The sequence below is a fragment of the Tenrec ecaudatus genome, chromosome 6, assembly GCF_050624435.1.
Source record: "Tenrec ecaudatus isolate mTenEca1 chromosome 6, mTenEca1.hap1, whole genome shotgun sequence".
Classification (NCBI taxonomy): domain Eukaryota; kingdom Metazoa; phylum Chordata; class Mammalia; order Afrosoricida; family Tenrecidae; genus Tenrec; species Tenrec ecaudatus.
Window position 1 is genome coordinate 135,221,987 of NC_134535.1, and position 20,539 is coordinate 135,242,525.

Consider the following 20,539-nt stretch of genomic DNA (forward strand, 5'->3'; position numbering starts at 1 on the left):
TCCTAAGAAAATAAATACAAATCTTGTTTAAGTGTTTTTGTAAAATAGGAACCATGAGAAGTTGTTCTCATATTTGTACTGGTTATTTTCTGTTGTTTTGATCAATACATTGTCTGATACTTTTGAGAGCCAGAGACTCACCCCCTCGCTCTCTGCCATTGAGTTGTTTCTGAGTCACGGCGACCCCTTAGGACAGGACTCGTTGGAGAAGACTAGTTGGCCAAGTGATGGTCAGTCTGTTGAATGAGTAGAGTCATTGCCGAGTAGGGTAATGCAGGCAGCTCCAGGTTACAGACTCTGGTTTGTGAGTAATTCCTCTCAAACTCACTGTCAGCGAGTCAATGTTGGCTCATAGCAACCTTGACAGAGTAGAGGTGCCTCTGAGGTTCTGGGGTTTTTTGCTCAGCTCTGGAATTGGAGCTAAATCTTTATAAGAGCATGATGTTTCCTCTGCCTCCCACAGAGTGGCTGGTGGGTTTGACCTGCTAACCATGTGGTTGGCAGCTCACCGTGTAGCCCACTATGCCACCAGGGCTCCCTACTGACTCTTTCATGTGGGCTTCAAACTGATTCTATTAGTGGTGATGAAGACAAAACCAGGAACCCACTGGAATGTTTGCAATTTGAATGAGTCATGATATAGGGCCTCCATGAAATAGGAGGCTTTGAAGGGAGTCTGATGCTTGAGACTGGGTTATGCTTGGCAGGGCTGTGGGAAGCCATATGCGTGCAAAGCAGGAAGGTTGGCTACCATCTTTGAGTGGGGCAGCACTGCTTCCAAGCCCTGCTCCAGTGTTAGTGAATTTGCCCTCACTTTGAAATGATTGAACCAACTCCCACGTGCAACAAATTTATCATCACAATCACCGCTTACTGCACACACAGCTCTTACATCTTTTTAAAAAAGCCTTGAGCCTTTTCTACCACTAGCCTCAAACCCAAGCTGCCACTCATAATGACCCTATGTAGAGTTTCTGAGACCGAATCGTTACAGAAGTAGGCAGCCTCATCTTCCTCCTTAAGAGCGGTTGATAGGTGTGAACCACAGACCTTGCAATTGGCCGTCTAAGGGTTACCCAACAACTCCCTTTTTCTTGTGCTAATGCAAGGCTAAATAAGTCATATGCACTATTGCACCTATTCCAAATGGCCTGTGCACTCTTCTTCTTTTTTTAATCATTTTATTGGCAAAACATTTTCTTTCTACTTGAACCCTTAGTATCAGCTCCCTTTTTTCCCCCTCCCTCCCTCACAATCCTTTGATAATTTTTTTTCATGTCTTACACTGACCAGTAGCTTCCTTCACCCACTTTTCTGTTGTCCGCCTCCCAGGGAAGGGAGTATATGTAGATCATTGTGATCTGTTCCCCCTTGTTCCCCCTACTTTCCCCTTCCCCTTCTGGTGTCTCTACTCTCATTCTTGATCTTGAGGGGTTTATTTGTCCTGGATTCTCTGTGTCCAGCTCTCATCTGTACCCGTGTACATGCTCTGGTCTAGCTGGATTTGTAAGGTAGAAGTGGAGTCATGATAGTCAGGGGAGGGAAGAGGAAGCATTAAAGAGCTAGAGGGAAGTTGTATGTTTCATAGGTGCTATACTGCACCCTGACTGACTTAGTGCTTCCTTGTAACACTTCTGTAAGGGGATGTCCAATTGTCTACAGATGGGCTTTGGGTCTCTACTTTGCATGCCCCTTCATTCATATTGATAGGATTTTTTGTTCTGAGATTTTGATGCCCGACACCTGATTCCATTGGCACCTCACGATCACACAGGCTGGTGTGCTTCCTCCATGTGGGCTTTGTTGGAGCTATACATTCTTAAAGATAGTTATTTTTTTAAATCATTTTATTAGGGACTCACAACTCATCACAATTGATACATACATCAACTGTGTAAAGCACATTTGTACATTTGTTGCCCTCATCATTCTCAAAACATTTGCTGTCCACTTAAGCCCTTGGCATCAGCTCCTCATTTTCCCCTTCCCTCCCCGCTCCACCCTCCCTCATGAACCCTTGATAATTTATAAATTATTATTTTGTCATATCTTATACTGGCTAATGTCTCCCTTCACCCACTTTTCTGTTCTCCATCCCCCAGGGAGGAGGTTATATACAGATCCCTGTAATCAGTTCCCCCTTTTCACCTTACCTTCCCTTGACACCCTCCCGGTATCACCACTTTCATTACTGGTCCTGAAGGGATCACCTGTCCTGGATTCCCTGTGTTTCCAGTTCCTATCTGTACCAGTGTACATCCTCTGGTCTAGTCAGATTTGTAAGGTAGAATTGGGATCATGATAGTGGGGTGGGGGTGGGGGAGGAAGCATTTAGGAACTAGAGGAAAGTTGTATGTTTCATCGTTGCTACACTGCACCCTGACTGGCTCATCTCCTCCCTGCGACCCTTCTGTAAGGCAATATCTAGTTGCCTACAGATGAGCTTTGGGTCCCCACTCCGCACGCCCCTTCATTCACCATGGTATATAATTTTTCTTTGATTCCTGATATCTGGTCCCTTTGGCACCTCGTGGATCTCACAGGCTGGTGTGTTCTTCCATGTGGGCTTTGTTGCTTCTGACCTAGATGTCCGCTTGTTTACTTCAAGTCTTTAAGACCACAGACGGGTACCATCAGCTTTATTCACCATATTTGCTAATGCACCTGCTTTGTCTTCAGTGATTGTGTCGTGAAGGTGAGCATCATGAAATGCCAGTTTAATAGAACAAAGTATTCTTGCATTGAGGGAGTACTTGAGTGGAGTCCCAGTGTCCATCTGCTACCTTAATACTAAACCTATACATATATGCACATAGATCTATTTCTACATTCTCATATATAAATATATTTGATATGTACATGCCTCTATTAGACCTCTATAAATGCCCTTTGCTTCCTAGTGCTTTCCTCTATTTCCTTTTACTTCCATCTTTCCCACTATCATGCTCATCATGCTCAGTCTTCATTTGGGTTTCAGTAATTCCTCTCAGTTACATTACCCTTGATCAAGCACTACCAGGCCTCCTACAGCCTCCTCACCACCAATTTGGATCACTTGTTGTTGCCTATCCCTGGGTTTGTTAACACCACTTCCTTACCAAATAGCAGCCCTGTGGTCAGAGTGTGTAAGACTCTGCAATCACCCAAGGGGAAGACTATCCGCTCTGTCTCGCGTTTTCAGAGATCCAGGCTTTTCTGTGACAATGATACAGTTTTATGAACGTCACGTTTTCGGCTTTGTCCGTAAGAGTGCACTGCTTTCCCTCTCCTTGAGACTGATTGGAATGTTCTGTGTGTTCTGACTTTTACTTGCCCTGTAACCCAGTTAGGGCACAGACTGGTATGCGTGCTCGCCTTTCCCTGACTCATCCTTCTTCCCTCCTCCTCCTCTTCCTCCTCACTCTTTATTTGTTGGCATTGTGTCGCGGCTCCATAGGGCTGAGCACACCCACCGCGGTAAGGCCTGTCTTCTGTTCTCCTTTTGTCCCGGGTTAAAGCAAATAAATACTTGCTCTGAAAGGCCTCATCGTTGAGCACATTCATCTAATGAACATCTTGATATTTAAGTTGGTCACATAAAATTGATTCCTTTTTTCTCTTTGACTTGAAACTTCATATTTCTGTTTTAAGAAGAGCAAGTCTTGAAAAGTTATTTTTAATCTAGGCATAATGCCTTTCGGAAGTATTCACATTAAGAATTTTTTAGGACCGAGTTTCCCACAACTGTAGTGGTCTGAAATTGGAGCAGAGAAGGGTGAGTACTGCTCACGAGGCCTGTGGCCGCGGTCCATGAGTGTGCATGTGTTTTAGATGCATTTTTGGTCGTCTTGGTCATCGTGTTAGATGGAAAATTGCTTCTCTACAATTTATTCCCATTTTAAAGGTGGTTTAAGAAACATTTAGTGGTTAATGTCCTGTTTGTAGAAAGACCTGTCTTTCCTTTTAAAGGTGGACAGTTGAGAGATAAATCATGTGTGGAGGCTGGGCAGGAATGATGAGGATCTGTGCCAGTGTGTCTTGGGAGAGTGAGTTTACCAGTGAAGATGAACTGTGGAGTTCTGCCAGCTGCTCTTCCGATGGAGAAGCAGGTCTGTAAGAGCCCTGCCTGTCAGCACCTCTGACTCATGGCAGGTGGGATCAGACTGCTTAAAGTCACAGCGGAAGGTAAACAAAACGCAGTCGCTGTAGATCTCACGAAGCAGCTGCTGTGCAGTTTTGGAATGGTTCTCTGAGTGATGGCTAAGATATCCTTTTCCTAGTCCCTACTACCAGAACTGATGTCTGTCTTCTGTAGGAGGCAACTTCAAAAAAGACCACTTTAATTCTTGTTTCTCTCTGTAGCTGAAGTGTTTTCTGTGTGTATCTTTGTGTCTTCTCTTGAACAGAACATCAAGACTACCCTGTCGTCCATTTATTAGCATAAACCCAGGAGGCGTGGTGATAATTGAGGGCAAGTGTGGCTGGGAACCAGAGAACAGGAGTTAGCCCAAGAGTTAAGGTGACACGGTGATAAAGCATGGACTTTCTCAGGAGTCATTTCAATAGCTCTGTGACACTGGGCAAGTTGCTTATCCTTTCCGTGCTTCAGTTCCCTCGCCTGTAAACTGGAAATGTGGTGTAAGACCTCCTAGTGAGGTTGTTTTGAGATTGAAGAGGTTTATTGAACGACAGTGTTACCACGGCACATTGTTGCTGGGTGCCGTGTAGTTGTTCCAGTCACTGTCACCTGTGCACAACAGAAGCAGACACCGCCTGATTCTCAGGAGGGCTGTTACCTGTGAGCCTGTGTTGCAGCGCCGGTGTCAAGCCGTCTGGTTAGGGCTTCGGTTTTGCCGTCCCTCTACTTTGCAAGCACGATGTCCCTTTCCAGGGACCGTGCCTCCTGATAACACGTCCAAAGTGTGTGAGAGGAAGTCTCTTCCTACTGGCTGCACTTCTTCCAACCAGATGTGTTGGTTCGTTTGGTAGTCCAGGGGATGCTTGATCCTCCGACACCATAGTTCGACATCATTGTCCGACTCTTGAATGCATAGGAGGTGATTGAAAATACCGTGGCTCGGGTCAGGCACACCTTAGTCTTCAAAGCAACACCTTGCTTTTGAACACTTTAAAGAGGTCTTTGCATATTGAAGCTCTGATGGTCGGTCCCAACTAGTTTGATATATTTTGTGGGTTTTTCTGTTTTTTAATCAGGCCAAAAGCAATAGATACTTTCCACCAATACTGTGTTAAGAACAATTTAAAGTGTGGGAGCTGATCTAAGACTTCTTGGAGATGTTATTTTCCTAATGTGGTAATTTTTGTAGAAGGTCTTGTCTAAAGCTGCTCTTGGTCTCTTCATGCAAACCTGTTTTCCATAAATGACAGTACTTGTCGAGAGAAAGACTTCCCTGTCTGTGTGCTGTGTATGATTTGATTCCCCTGGCCAGCGATTCCAGCAATAAAAATCCCATTAGTTCTCGAGATTTTCATGAATAATTTTTACATACAAGCAAAAAATGGCTGGTGAATTTTCATTAGAGTGTCACCTGTCCCCAATACAGAAATAAGCTGCTTCAGGGCGGAGGCCATGACACCAACAACAACAAGCAATTTCATGTGAATTGTGTATTACTTCAAAGTTTTCATTTTACAAAGCTGAGGATCCAAAATCTTGGATGAGATGATACATGTATTAACTCCAATTAAATAATTTTTAATAGATAAAGAACAGGGCCTTTGCTTTCTGTTTGATTTGTGAGCTTTTCCCTTATTTCTTCGTGGTGGAATTTGGAATTTTCCATTTCACTTGTCTTGGTCTTGAGCCTTAAAGAAAAAAGTCACAAAGATCTTCTTTACGAAGATTACAGGTTTTTTTTTTCTTTTTTAATCAGTTTGTGCTATTAGAGGCTCTGTTTTTACAAGTTAAGATAGGTAACTTATGGAGAAGTTTAATCAAGGGTATCAAGGGACTCTGACCCTTGGATAACCCTCTGTTTGAATACCGTGCAGTTGTAAGTCTGTTCTGTGAACCCAGCTGGACTGTACAGCTTTTGAAATGGCATGAAAATAGATTAGACTTACAGAGTGTGAATGGAGTGAGAGCAGATGTGATACCAAGGCTAAGAATAGACATAAGAAAGGATATTCCTTATTTCAGAATAACACACAATAACATGTTTTTTGGGGAATGCTTTAGAAAAAAAGCTTTCAAATGTAAAGGATGAATTTATAAGACTGCAAGTAGTAAATTAACTACAAATGATTTACAAGTCATTTGTAGTAAATTAATGATATTCTTGATTATTTTGCATAGCTGTGAAATGCAGTCTTTGAGAAAATAGAAAACAGTGGTCTTGTTTTGGGTTGGGTGGGGTGTGGCCTGTTTGATTGATCCAATATAGTAATTCTGCTAACTCTCCTCATCCCCCAACTCTTTCTCTTCACTTAACAAAAAGACTTAAAACAAGTTTTAAAATGCCCATGATTTCAATAATAAAAGGTTTTGATCATCAGCATCATATTTCTGGTATACTTCGTTGAGGTGTGAGGGTGGAGGATTAGACTGAGAATCTGCTTTAGGCAATGGTGTAGACCAGTGGTTCTCACCCTTCCTGAGGCTGCGACCCTTTCATACACCTCCTCATGTGGTGGGGACTCCTGTCCAACCAGAAATTATCTGTGCCCTTAGCTACTTCATAAGCTACATCATCACTGTCATTTTGCTACTGTTATGAACCGGACGACCCCTGTGAAAGGGTTGTTGGACCCCCAAAGGGGTCTCGACCCACAGGTTGAGAACCGCTGGTGTAAGCCATAGTGAGTTTTTCATTTGGAACCTTTCAGACAGCACTGAGTAAAACAGGTCTGCTCTCTAAGTTGTTCCTGTGAAGCTTGTGGGGCCTTCACGTCAACTCTGACGTGCAGTGACAAAACACTGCCCGGCTTGTGCCGTCTTCACAACTGTTGAGAGTCTTCCTCCACTTACCACACATGATGCCCTCATCCAGCGATGGTCCCTCTTGGTAACATGTCCAAGGCATATGAGATAAAGTCTCATAGCCTCGCTTCTAGGGAGAATTTTACTTGTACTTCTTCCAAGAAAGAGATGTTGTTCTCCTGGCAGAAGTTAGGAAGGGGCAAATATGAACTTTGTGTTACTTCTTTACTACTTTACTATCATCTCCTTCTTCTTTGCAAAAGTATTACGTATATAAGCCTTTATTTCTTTGTGAGATTGAGAGATGATTTAATAATAAGCAGTTTAACCTTTGAGTATATAAATTATATAATTCAAAGAATTCATTTTATAACAAGTGTTGGAGGATCCACATGGCTAATTAGAATTGTGTTCTGGCTACAAAAATAGGTAAATACAGCTTTTACAGAAAAAAATTAGCATAACTGGGCTGGGTTCCTCACTCTTGGAATTCCACAGTGGTTTGTCAAGAAAGCTGCAAACTAGTTTCCTGAGAGCTATTTCAGTCATGTTGTCTAATATCATTCTTTGGTTTTAGTCATTTATGCAAGTTCTCTTAAAACAACTTCATTCATTCTCTCTTTCTCTCTCTCTCTCTCTCTCTCTCTCATCTAATCTCCCCAACTAGATTATAGTCTCCTTGAAAATAGAGCTCAAGATCTCAGGTTTTTCTCATCACCATAATGCATTCACAAGATTAAAGGAGGAGCCCATTGTTTAATTGTTCAAGGTAAACGAATGTCAAGAAAACCAAAGTGCAGGGTGTTTCAGTAGGTGATGTTTACAAACAGAAGGAGGAAAGGAAATGGTAGCCATGTAAAGTAGGGCTTACTCAGTGAAAGCATCCTCGTTTCTTCATGGAACCCGTCAAACGAGTAAACGAGATCTGGGGGCTCAGCTCAGCTAGCTTGTAGGGACCATAACGCAGAATCCCAGCGTGGAAACGCTGCTGTGGCCGAGGCCTTCCTTATGTTTTATATCTTCTGGATTCAACCAGTTAGGATACATCCGAAACTGAGCTTGGGTTAAGAAAAAGGCCTGAAGCCATACAGCCCTGCTCGGAACACCGCGGAGTCTTCCTTCTCTGTGATAGCAGACATTGGGAAGAGCTCCGCTTCTTTTCAGGGGAGCTGGCAGGTCGAGGCCTGCGGCTGGTTGGACCCACTGTGCGTGCTGTACATACAGAAGACTTCTTCAGGACGAGTTGATGCTTGCAAGGCAGCAATCATGCGCCAGAAGAATGACGTCTGTCCCTCAGTGGAAGAGAGCCCAGCTCGAAGAACTGGGGCAGCCTGTCTAAATTTCCAAAGACGTTAGGTTAGATACCAAGTATAAGGCACATGGAAAGAATGGGGCAGGGCAAAAACCTATACAACCGTGATGTCACAAAACACATCCTTTGTTTCCAGAAGATGATAGGAATGTAAGTAGGCCTAGGAAGCTAAGACAAGGTTACCGTTTATGATGTGTTTCATAGAAAAGAGAAGCAGGTGAATCCTGTAAGAGTTGAAAGGCAGAGAGAAGTATCCAGGAAGGCCAAATTGAGGAGGGGTTCTGAATGGTAACAGCGTGATTCAAGGTAGAAGCTGGGGAGTGGAATTGGTGCTCAGCACTAGAACTGTGTGGCCCTCGTTGGCCACCAAAACCCAAGTGCAACTCCAGCTTAGAGAAATAAGAGCGGTAACATTAGCTATTTTTAATTCCTCAGGCAGGGTTAGGCACAGCTCTTTGTCCATTGGCCACACATGTACTGAGCACCACTATTGGCCATCATGTGTGCGGCATCCCCTGAGGGATAACAAGAGGGATCTAAAGCATTTTTACTCCCTTCAGGATTTAGATTCGTATCGGGGGAGATGACTAACACATGTAAAAAATTGGTGAGAGATATGAACGAAATGGATATTTATGCTACTCTGTATGATCAGACTGTTACAGGAGTTATAGAGAAATCAGAGAGGGAAATCGGGTTGAGTTGTTGAGAGGGCAAGGAATTTGAACCAGATCCCAAAGGAGCCAGGCCGGAAGTCTTAACGTAGAACATGTGATGTGCTTCCGGGAGTCTGAAATTTCCCCCCAATTGGTTTGCTGCTCTGTATGAATACACGATTTTATTTGCAAAGCATTTTCTGTTCCCCCATATTTTAAGCTCATCAGTATCTACATGGTACGAGAACAGAGTTTGGGAATTAGAGCGCAGCACGTGTAGGGTGCAGCGAGCAGCCTTGCCAGTGTAAGCCATGTCTCGTACGTGTGCCACCTAGTCAGTCATTAGGACACATCTGAGCTGAATGGAAGAGGGGGAATATTGGCCTGAACTCTGTGCAATAGCCCTGAAGTCTTTATGTTTGGTTTCCTAAGAAAGCATTACAGACGCATCCAATAAGGATAGCATCTTACTGTAAATACTGTCTGGCTTTCCTTTCCTGCCTGTTAGCTACGGGGCTTAGAGAATTGAAAATAGACTCACACAGATCCTTTATCGAGTGCTCAGCTGGCACCTTATAGTCACCCTTTCTTGCCCTCAGCTGTCAGCAGTGTCTAGGTGCCTAGGCGAGGTCAATGGAGGAAAAGGCCGAGTGTATTTTCTCAGAACCAAGATCTCTGTCGTCTCAGCAAGACTTTCATGAGATAGAGATGTGTCCTGTTCTGTATACATACTGATATTTTACTTTTTATGCATTGGTACCGTACCTGGCCTTTCCATCTTCCTTCACTTCCCATCTTGAACTTCCACTCGATACTGGGGAGGTAATTATTGTCTGTGTCTACTATGCTATTTCTTAGCCCGCATTTTTGTTTTTGCTCTTTTGTCTGGAGTGTCTTGCTCATCTTTCTTTGGCTCGATTTATTGTATCCTATGTGGAAGATCCAGCTCTGTTGTCCTCTCTTGCACTGCCTTCCATGAATCCTCCGAGATGTTCCTGTCCTTGGTGTCTGTCTCCATCGCTCAATTTAAAATGATTTGAGCACAGAAGCAGTATTGCTCTACCGCTAGCAACTACATCGCAGTTTCTGGCAGTGGGATAAGCTGCTTCACGAATGGGGTACATTCTGTCGGACTCTGGGATTCTGGCTTTACTTGTTGGTAAATGGTGCTCTTCCTCTCTCAGGTGGCTTGCAGAGTAAAGGAGCCAGTCAGGATGGTGTGCATTAGTTCTGGTGCCTGTACTGTAATAACAGCAGAGAATGTTGAGAAGGGGAGGAGATGTATGAAGACACATGTAAAAAAAAACAGAGAGACTTTTAGGCCTTAATGATTAAGTAAAGAGTGGGGAGGGCTTGTGATGCCTGAGATGAGGCAGAGGAATGGTGTGGAAGGGCTGTTGGTGGTTTTCATTCTTCAGGAGGACGGCATTGTCCCCTGGCTCTGCAATCCATGGTCTTCGTGTGCTGCGTTTGGTTGTGAAGGGACTCTGTTAGCATTCATCATTGGTGACAGTCCCAGAATGTCGAGTGGGCTGCATTACCATCATACTGACGAGACTCTCGCGAGAGCTCACGAGAGGAGGAGTTGCTTAAGATTGCTGTTGCTGCAAAGCCCTTTTTCAGTCCTGGAGGTGAGGGTTGGACAAGAAAGCCATACGGGAAATGCCTCTAATGACAGAGAGCTTTTAAAAAAGAGCTACTAAATAGCACAGCAATAGGACACCCATTTCCCCTTTGTTTCCTTCAGGCTCAACCAAGTCATAAGCGTCTCCTCCCCTCAAAATGAGCTATTTAAATATCCATGTATGTAGCAGTCTTGTTTAAGAATAGAAAAACAAAACTTACAATTAAATAATAAAAAGACAACAATCCAATTTTAAATGTGCAGAAGAGTGGAATTTTATTTCTCAAAAGGAGATAGGCAAGTGGACTTCAGAGAAATTCATAGAAAAAATGAATGAAAAGCTAACAGAATTTTCCTACAGACTCTTTGAAGCCCCCTTGACTAAATGACCACTAATCACATGAAAAAGATGCTCAATATCATTAGTTTTAGGAATTTGCCTGTCAAAACCACAGTGAGATACCACTTTCCTCCCACCAGAATGATTGCCATACAAAAATGAGACCAGCATGATGGAAAAAGTGGAGAAATTGTACCCACATAACTTGCTGGTGGATGTAAAATGATGCAGCCACTTGGGAAGTAGTACCTCAAGCGATCCAGCAGTTCTATGTGGGGGTGGGATGGTGGTGGTGTGTGTGTGTAGGGCAAGGTCTCAGAGAGGTCCTAATCCGAGCTTCCGTGCCCCAAGGGGCAGACATGCTCTCCTCCGAGAGCAGATGTTTGCCCCTGCCAACCTGGAAGCTCCATCTGAGCCTCAGGGATCAGGGTTTTTTTGCTGTGATTTTTACACCACGACTCCAGAAGCTTAACATCTGGGTCCCACTGTTCCCTCTTGAACGGGTCAGCGCCTGCTCATTAGCCATAGGTGTTAGCCAAGAAACTGACCAAGAGCTAGGCCAGATTGCTGCTAGCAAGGTGAGTGTGCAGCTCTTGGCCGACCTCCCCGCTGTCCGTTTCAGATCTCTGTCCTTGGCCCACCTGTGTCCTCCACGGGGCCTGCGCTTGTCCAAACCTCCCTTGCTAGGCAGAGGTTCCATTTAAATGGGGCTTCTTCCTGGAATCTTTAACCACCACCCAAAGCAAGCATTTCCCCATCTGAACTCCTTCACTTCAAATTGGAAATGATTTATTTTGTACTCTTGTAAGTGATAAATCCCTTGACAGCTTGATTCTTCTTCTGTTTTCTCAGCTGTTTAACAAGAGAACTATTGAATTGAAAGATATATATATGCACACACACACAGAGGGCTATAGTTAAGAATCTTGTTGCAAGTCTTTTAAATCTGTTTGGCATACAAATAAATTGTATCCCATTGAGAAAACTTGTCGCTCTCTGGGAGAAAAACCAGGCTTTCTATTCGTCTAAAGCGTTACAGTCTTGGAAAGGCAGGGGAGCGATTCTACTCTGTCCTACAGGCTCTCCTTGAGGCAGGGTCAGGTTGATGGCAGTGAGTGAGACCCTGAAAACCACGGAGGCTCACGCTTTGTACTCGCTCCTGGAACTTCAGTTGAGGGAAAGACCTGGGGCTTCCTTTCCCTGACTGGCACTCGTTTGCGACCTCTTTGCTGCTCCTTGCCTTGACTCTCCTCCTTCTCTCCCAGGGGGCGGTCTTCAGTCTTGAGCCAGAGGAAGAGGAAGACCCTGGAGTCATTGCAGAAGACAGCAATGACATCTATATCCTGCCCAGTGACAGCTCGGGACAAGTCAGTCCTCCAGAGTCTCCCACTGTGACCACTTCTTGGCAGTCCGAGAGCTTGCCCGTCTCTTTGTCGGCCAGCCAGAGCTGGCACACGGAAAGCCTGCCGGTGTCGCTAGGTCCCGAGTCCTGGCAGCAGATTGCAGTGGATCCCGAAGAAGTGAAGAGCTTGGACAGCAATGGAGCGGGAGAGAAGAGTGAGAACAACTCCTCCAATTCTGACATCGTGCACGTGGAGAAAGACGAAATCCCCGAGGGCCTGGAGGGGGCCGCCGCGGGGCTGCAGGCAGCGTTCCCCGAGACCCCTGAGCCCCTGCTTCCACTTAGCACTGCCCCTAACCTGCTGCACACCAGGGAAGCCCACCCAGGAATGGCTGCAGCTGAGAAAACCAGCCCCGCCACATCTTTGTTTGTGGAGTTTGATGAAGAGGAGGTGAGAGCTGCCACCACGGAGCCTGGGCAGCTCGATACAGGGGCAGAAGTGGAAGTGGGCCCTGCCCTGGAGCCCACACCGACCCCCCTGAGCGCCCTCAAGAGCAGAATCGGGAAAGAGCCCTCCGGGGCTGCAGAGAAAGCCATGCCGCTGTCCGAGGGCAAGTTCATACTGCTGTTTGGAGGGGCTGCTGCGATGGCCGTCCTCGCGGTGGCTGTTGGGGTGACACTGGCTCTCAGAAAGAAATAACCGGTTTTTCAAAGAGAAAGAAGACAAAAGGGCTCAACGTTTTTTGTGCGCTGGCTGGAACTTGACCCACTGGCGGCTGCCTCGGGGGACACTTGTAGAATCTGGGTCATGGGGGCTTCCATTCAACAAAATCGTGGATGGAGCCACACCCAAGGGCTTGTGGCAAAGGGAGTTTGGCATTTGATTACGCATCCCCGGGGTTGTGGGCTCCTGCTGGCTTCAGACCCTCGGCAGTGCAGTGTTCCCTGGTGAGCAGGGCTCCCCGGCCGGCCGCGGACGGGTGTTTTTGACAGTTCCTTGTGAGTGGCTGTCTGTGCATCATAGGATATTGAGCAACTTCCTGGCCTTACCCACCACTAGATGCCAGTAACTCCTCCCCCCCACCCCCCCAACTCCTTAGTTATGGCAACCAAAAATATCTCGACATTTCCAAATGTCCTCTGGGGGCAGGAGTCCCTGCTGGTGGAGAGCTGCTGCTTGGGAGGGAGAGGGTGCATGTAGGAGGCTGGATTCCTAGGCAAGAGGGCTTAGCTGTGGGCTTGTCCACTGCTGATCCCTTTGGAATATCAGCGTTCCTGGGGAACAGGCTGGATTTGTAGCCGCTTTTTTGCCCCTTCTCTCTCCCCTGTAGCATGAGGGGTCCTCCCCTCTGTCTCAGCAGCCTCTTGGTTTCCGCAATGTTGCTCTCGGGAGAGCCTGCCAGGGCCTGCTCTCTATTCCTGCTTAGACTTACCTGGGAAAGATGCCGCCTTGAGGAAGCCTGAAAGCCACTCAAGTACAGAGGCCTCAGGTCCCCTGCCCACACGAGCCAAGGCGAGCTTACCCCTTGCAGGGAGAGACTTATCTTGTGTAGAGGCAGGAGGAGGACCTTTTTGTCTGTGTTCACCTTAGATTATCTGCCAGGCGGCAGCATTTGTAGTATTGGAGGTCACTGCTGGGAACCCTGGGGTAGTACACCCCATGCCCTCAGCTCTCTCCCAGTCTATCCTCAGTCACCCGGGCTGCTTGCTCTGTGGTCAGCATCTTCAAATGGGGGCGTGGGTACAGAACCTTTTGAAGCATAACTTCTATTACATAAGAGAACGTCTCCTTAGAATCATCAAAATAAAAGTGGGAAAAGAGGCTCCAGTCTCAACCTCGGATTTCTCGTTTGGCTGTCAGAGTTCACGGACAGCCCCTCCTCGTCATGAGCCAGGGTGAGCTAGGGTGATACACCCAAATGAGCCTGTGTCCTCTAGTGCCCAGGAACCGCAGGGCCACTGGGCGGACACATGTGGGACAAAAGAGCACTCAGATTATTCTCAGTTAATGTAACAAATTGCTTTTAGGTTCTGGAATCTATAATAAAATTATTTTACCTACCCTGATCACACCCCAACATGACGTTTTAAATGTGCATTTGTTTTATTTTTTAGGATGAAATCTCCCTAATGCAGTACTATTTATATGGCGGTCAGAATTATTCAGAACCTGCGCTGTCTGTTCAACTCTCGGATGCAGTGTTCATGTTCAGAGTTTCAATGCCCCGCCTGGGGAGTGGTGTTTGGCATGAGCGTGGCATGTTTGGCGTGCGCAATGGTGAGCAGAAGCAGGGCTCATCAAGCATCCCCACCCCCTCCATGGATGTGTATTTTGATTGCTGTGCCGTGTTCTTCTAGGTTAAGAACACTGTTGGTTGTGTTTTGGTTGTTTGGGGGTTTTTTGCTTTTAAGACAAAGTATTTCCCTTCCAGTGTTGGAACACCTTTAAAACCAGACCTCAGCCCCGGGACAGTTGCGAGCACACCTAAGCCGTAATAGAAGCCAGGTGCTCAGGGCTCAAGGCTAGGTCTTGGGAACTGTGTTCTCCACAGACTGACAGACTATAAGGAGGCGTGACATCGATGGTGGTACTGGCAAGCTGCTTTCTCTCCTGTCTGAGCAGTAACGCCTGGTTCCGGCTGGGTGGTGGTAAGTGGAGACTCTTCTCCATCGGCGTTGGATCTTCTTAAAATGCTGCGGACACAGTGGCCTCGTGTGCCAGAATAGAAGTGTATGTACTCCATGGGGTTCTCGGGGCTGTTTTCAGAAGTTGCTCACCAGACCTCCTCTGAGTGCCTCTGACCCGACCTTTTGGTTAGCAGCTGTACGCGTCGGCTGCTGGACACCAGTGCCGTCAGGCTGCCTTCAGCTCCCTGTCCCCTGCCTCTGGCCCAGTGAGGACCGTCTTCCAGTGCTCCTGTCATTTGCTGTTACATGGTAAAGTGCTTTCTCAGCCTTTTTGGGTGGAGGCTCTTGGTAGGAAGCCATTTCTTCTTGTCCCCTGATTCTTGTAACATGGAAATCTAAGGGAAAGGGGAACTTGAGAATGAATCTGACCTGTGTATGGAACACAGATGTCAGAAGGAAGCTTCATTTCCCGTTTCTTGTTCCTCGGCCTGTGAACTATGAAAGACACGTTTTTGTTAAAAAGTCCTCTAGAACTCTTCTTAGCTGCCTTACTCAGTGTAGTCATTTCTGATCATCTGGCAAAAAGGCAGTGAAGTTCTCTGGGGAAAGAGTGCCAGAGTTGAGGAATGCCAACTGATCATGTAGGCCCTCCCTGCACTACAGTGGAGGCATTCTGGGCCTCCAGAAACCAGTCTGTGCCTACACTGTGCCTTAGGGGGACTCCCTGACCACCGGTGCCCTTTAGAGACCTTCCTAGTAAAGGAATGTCACTGCTGGCCTTCTGGTTCTCCCCCCACCCCACCCCCCAACCTACACAGTGTCCTGACATCACCTCTTGCCTGTATTTCTGTCCCGTCTCTCCTGTCACATGCACCCCCTGCCCAGGCTAGTCCCCAGCCTTGAAGCAGAGCTACCCTCAGCTTGGTGGGAAGGAGATTTGTGCTGATGGTCTCTGTGTGTGTAAAAGTCACGCCTGCTCCTCGGCAGCTTCACTAAAGGCGTGTCACATGGACAAATGCAAGGGGACTTTTAAAGTTCACGAAAAGGTAATGGAAATTTTCCATGAACTCGTTGAAGTCCCTCTTCAAAGGAGCCATGGAATTTTGATTGTTGGATTGTATAGAAATGAGTGGGAGAATCATTTCCTTCTCCCTCCCTTACTTCGTGCCTGGTCTCTGAGGTGGCGATCACATCTGTGGTAGACTCTCTGGTCACTCAGAGGCAACGTAAAGCCCACCAGGCTAATTTAAGCATGGGCTCATTTAGTCTCCTAGGCAACGTATTTGATGCCAGTGAAGTGTTCCCTCTTTCCTGGCATAACACGATCTGGCATTAATGATAGCCTCTTGTTAAACCATTCATCGAGGAGACGGTTCAACAGATGAGTCTGCCAGTGGGGTGTTTTTTCCATATTAAAATGCCGACGGGCCTCGGGTTCTGGCAATCCCGTTCCTTGTTGCCTTTTAATGTGAGGTACATTTTAGGGCTTTGAGCCAGTTACTCCCCTTTGACCTGCTGAGGATTTGTATTCCCACCCCAGAGATTCTGAATCTGTATCTACAGTTTATTAGTAGCCCCAGGTGATGCATTCTTTTTTTGTTTTGTTTTGAAATCATTTTATTGGTGGCTCATACAATTTTATCACAATCCGTACATCCATCCATTGTGTCAAGTACATATGTACACTTGTTGCCATCATTCTCAAAACATTTGCCTTCTACTTGAGCCCTTAATATCACCTCATTTTTCCCTTCTCTCCCCATTCTCCCCTCCCTCATGAACCCTTCATAATTTATAAATTATTATTTTGTCATATGTTACACTGCCTGACGTCTTCCCCTGCCCTCTGCTGTCTATCTCCCAGGGAGGAGGCTATACATAGATTCTTGTAATCGGTTCCCCCTTTCCACCCCACATTCCCTCCACCCTCCAAGTATTGCCACTCTCACCACTGGTCCTGAAAGGGTCATCTGTCCTGGATTCCCTGTTTCCAGTTTCTATCTGTACCTATGTACATCCTCTGGTCTAGCCAGATTTGTAAGGTAGAATTGGGATCATGATAGTGGGGGACGGGGGGAAGCATTTAAGAACTAGAGGAAAGTTATGTTTCATCATTGCTACCCTGCACCCTGACTGGCTCATCTCCTCACAACCCTTCAGTAAGGGGGTATGCAGTTGCCTACTGATGGGCTTTGAGTCTCCACTCTGCACTCACCCTCATTTACAATGGTATTTTTTGTTCTTTGATGCTTGATACCTGATCTCTTTGACACCTCGTGATCACACAGGCAGGTGTGCTTCTTCCATGTGGGCTTTGATGCTTCTCAGCTAGATGGCTGCTTCTTTATCTTCAAGCCTTTAAGACCCCAGATGCTGTATCTTTTGATAGCCAGGCACCATCAGCTTTCTTCACATTTGCTTATGCACTCATTTTTTTTTTTAGCAATCGTGTCGGGAAGGTGTGCATCATGGAATGCCAATTTAATAGAACATGTTCTTGCATTGAGTAAGTACTTGAGTGGAGGCCCAATGTCCATCTGCTGTCTTAATACTAAACCTATAAATATATGCACTTAGATCTATTTCCCCACCCTCCTATATAAATATATTTACATATGAACATGTCAGTATTTAGACCTCTATAAATTAAAAACCCTTTTTCATCTGGTTCTTTCCTTTTACTTTCCGCTTGTCCCACTATCATGCTCAGCCTTCATTTGGGTTTCAGTAATTTCTCTCGGTTACATTGCCCTTGCTGAATCTCTACCAGGCTTCTCACTCTCCTTACCACTGATTTTGGATCACTTGTTGCTCCCGCCCCTGGGTTGGTCAGCACCACCTCCTTACCCCCGCCTCCCCTGCTCCCGTGTCTCCTCGGAACCATTGGTTCCCATTGTTTTCCCTCCAGCCTATCTTATCTAGATAGATCTGCAGAGATAATAATATGCACCAAAAATCAAGCCATAGCAAGATAGGTGACAAATGAGAACACAGCGATAAGGACAAAACATTTTTTAAAAGAAACACCTATAAATAGATCAGGGTCTGATTTTTTATATCTAGGCATGTCCTTCAGTCAGGTCCGATGGAGTGCCATGCTCTTGCCCAGAGTCTGTCCTGTGTACTCCCTCGGGGGCTCCCTGCTCTGCTTCCACGGTTGCTCTGTTACATGCCTTTAGTGGTTTGCCTCAGTGTCGCAGGGCCAGTCCAGGCCAGTCTCAACACTGAGTCTCCAGTGTTGTCTCCCTTCAGGCCCTGGGCCAGCGAGGGACGGTGGTTCTCATAGTGGGATCAGCCATATGGTCCACTCTGTGCATTGGCTGTTCAGAGCGGGGATATCGTCCTCCAGGACTGGTGGGCCAGGATGTGCTCCACTCTTCCTCCCCCTTCATTTGCTCCTGTGTGCTCTGATCATACGTGTTCCTCTTCCTGAGCTGTAGCTTCAGTGCCGTCCTCAAGTAAATTCTTCTGGTGGGGAGGGGCCAGGTGATTCATTCTTAAACAACAATCACCTAGCGAATTGTTAAAATGTAGACTCTCTTCTGGGGCGGGAATCTCAGTTCTCAACCAGAGAACCCAAATGAACCTACTCAGATCCCTGGTCAGTTTGTCTTCACTTTGAAATGACTGAACCAGAACCTCCTGGCAGCAAACTCATCATCACGATCCCCCTTCACTTGCTGCATGTGTAGCTTTTAAGTCATGCGCCCTTTCTTGCACTAAACCCACTGCCAACAAGTTGGTTCTAATTCATAGCGAACCTCCCTGGTGTTAGTTTCCTAGGCTGTAAAGCTTGATGGGAACAGACGGCCGCATCCTGCTTCTGTGGGGCAGCTGGTGGGTTGGAGCGCCTGCTGTGCCCTGACTGAAGGATGGATGTAAAACCACCTCATGCCCCTCTTCCTCCGCCTCACCTACAAACGTGACTTGTCCACGTAGGAATGGCTCCCGTGGTTAACTCCGGAGACTGTCTAGCCTTATCCCAAGAGTCTTGTGTTTGGGGAATTCTATTTTTATCAACTATTAACTGGGCATCTGAGAGGTGCCAGGGATTGTTTGTTTTCTAACACACTTTACACCACCTTCGCAGCTCTAGTATCGATTGATACTCCTTTTGTTCCCAGGTCACACACAGAGGAAACTCCATCGTGGCTTGTGACTTAGCTTGAGATGCAAGGCAGCGATTCAAATTTTTCTGACTCCAAGTCTAGTGCATTCCCCGTTCACTCCTTTGTGGCCCGCTAAGCACTCTGGGCCACCGCACTCTGGAGGCCCACCACCCCGCCGTGCCCCAAGGTTCCCCCAGCCTCCGCAGGCAGGGCACAGTGCAGTGTGTACGGAGGGGCCGTAGGGTGCTCGGCAGACAAACTCGGGAAGGTCTGTTTGGGGCTGTTCGCTGTTCCCGCTTCTCACTGTACCAGAAATTTCTGTAGTTATGTGGTGCCTTGTCCTTCAGGAATTGTCATCCCTGGTACAGCTTTCATTAGCTTTCTTGGTTAGTGTGTTAGGCACATGCTCCGTGATGTCCTAAGCCGTCTGAGTCGGAACCTATGGATGACACCTGACGACAGGCAGTCTGGCATGGGTGCATCCCCAAATGCTCAAGTGAGGCAACCGCAGGCGGCAGCACCAGGCCTTTCCTTCTCCTCTCTGCACCCTCGGTTCCTACCTTGAGCCTGTGGGGGGGAGGTGGGGCCGAGGGGGAGCCCTCCAGGACAGGTGACAACTTATAAGCGATCACTTCTAGGACTGACCAGGCAAAGCCATGGGCGCCGCTCACTCCAAAGGGCAAGTCCACCCAAGGGCATTCCTTCGACTCTGAAGAATGCCCGTTTCTGGAAATACAGTGTTTGGTAGTTAGCCGAGACTTGGAAGCCCAATCTTGTCTTTCCTTTCTTTCCCCAAGATGTTAAGCCGTAACTGCATCCACGTCAAGCGCCGTTACAGCCACCAGTCCTTCACGCGTTTCCGGCCAGAGGACTCGGCCGGCAGCCACTGCAGTCAGCTCGGGTGGGGACTGTTCTCAGGGATCTCTGCAAGGCCTTGCATTCATGAGCTGCGTCCAGCAGCAGGCTCGCCTCGGGTCTTGTATGTGGGACGTTTTAGTGATACGCCCCCCCAGCAAGTCCTGCACCCCTGGAGGACACTGGTTAATGTAGTTGGAACAAAAGCACTGACACATGAAGATGACAAGTGTATTGCTTCTTTCTCGGAAGTAAAGTTTACCTTTTTACAGGATCTGGAATAACTCAGTAGTTTTTGATAATTTCTATCACAGATTGCTCCTAAAGGCAAAGTTTTTTTTTCATGCACCCTGTGATTTTTCCTTGTCTTTCTCCCTTCAGACTAAAAGTGCCTCTTCCTCCTTAAGTTCCTCTGCAGTGGAGTTCAGTCATTGGTTCTAGTACTCATCTCAGATATACTGGAATTAAATGGGAATCGTGGTAATGTAAATAGATGAATTTCACCTCAGCAATACACCTTTTATGTTAAAGTACCATTGGCTCTACTTGTTATGATTGGCCATGCCGGATTTATTATTGTGGCTTACTCTGGCCCGCCCCTTCCCCTTCTGCTTGCCTGCCTTCTGACCTTTCCAGTCACATCCGGGGAAACAGAAGAATCAGGACTTGGCTCTATGAACTGTGCCCTTAGAATTAATGTATCAGGGACAACCCACTGGAGGATGCAATAAAAAGGTTTGAAGAGAATCCAGTG

At 46.6% G+C, this 20,539-nt stretch overlaps 1 protein-coding gene across 11 annotated transcripts in view; it reads left to right on the forward strand.

Annotated features, from left to right (window-relative positions):
• Positions 1–20,539, forward strand: part of BCL2L13 (BCL2 like 13) — a 107,937-nt gene that overhangs the window by 77,031 nt on the left and 10,367 nt on the right. For 5 of the 11 annotated variants that reach the window (XM_075552259.1, XM_075552258.1, XM_075552261.1 and 2 more), the window contains one exon: positions 12,117–20,532. The exons of 4 other annotated variants lie outside the window; for them this stretch is intronic. In XM_075552259.1, the coding sequence (XP_075408374.1) occupies positions 12,117–12,893 (777 nt within the window). In that variant the 3' untranslated portion in view covers positions 12,894–20,532. Of the gene's footprint in view, positions 1–12,116; positions 20,533–20,539 lie in introns of those variants that run through there. 2 more of the 11 variants (XM_075552269.1, XM_075552267.1) reach the window with 1 other exon arrangement.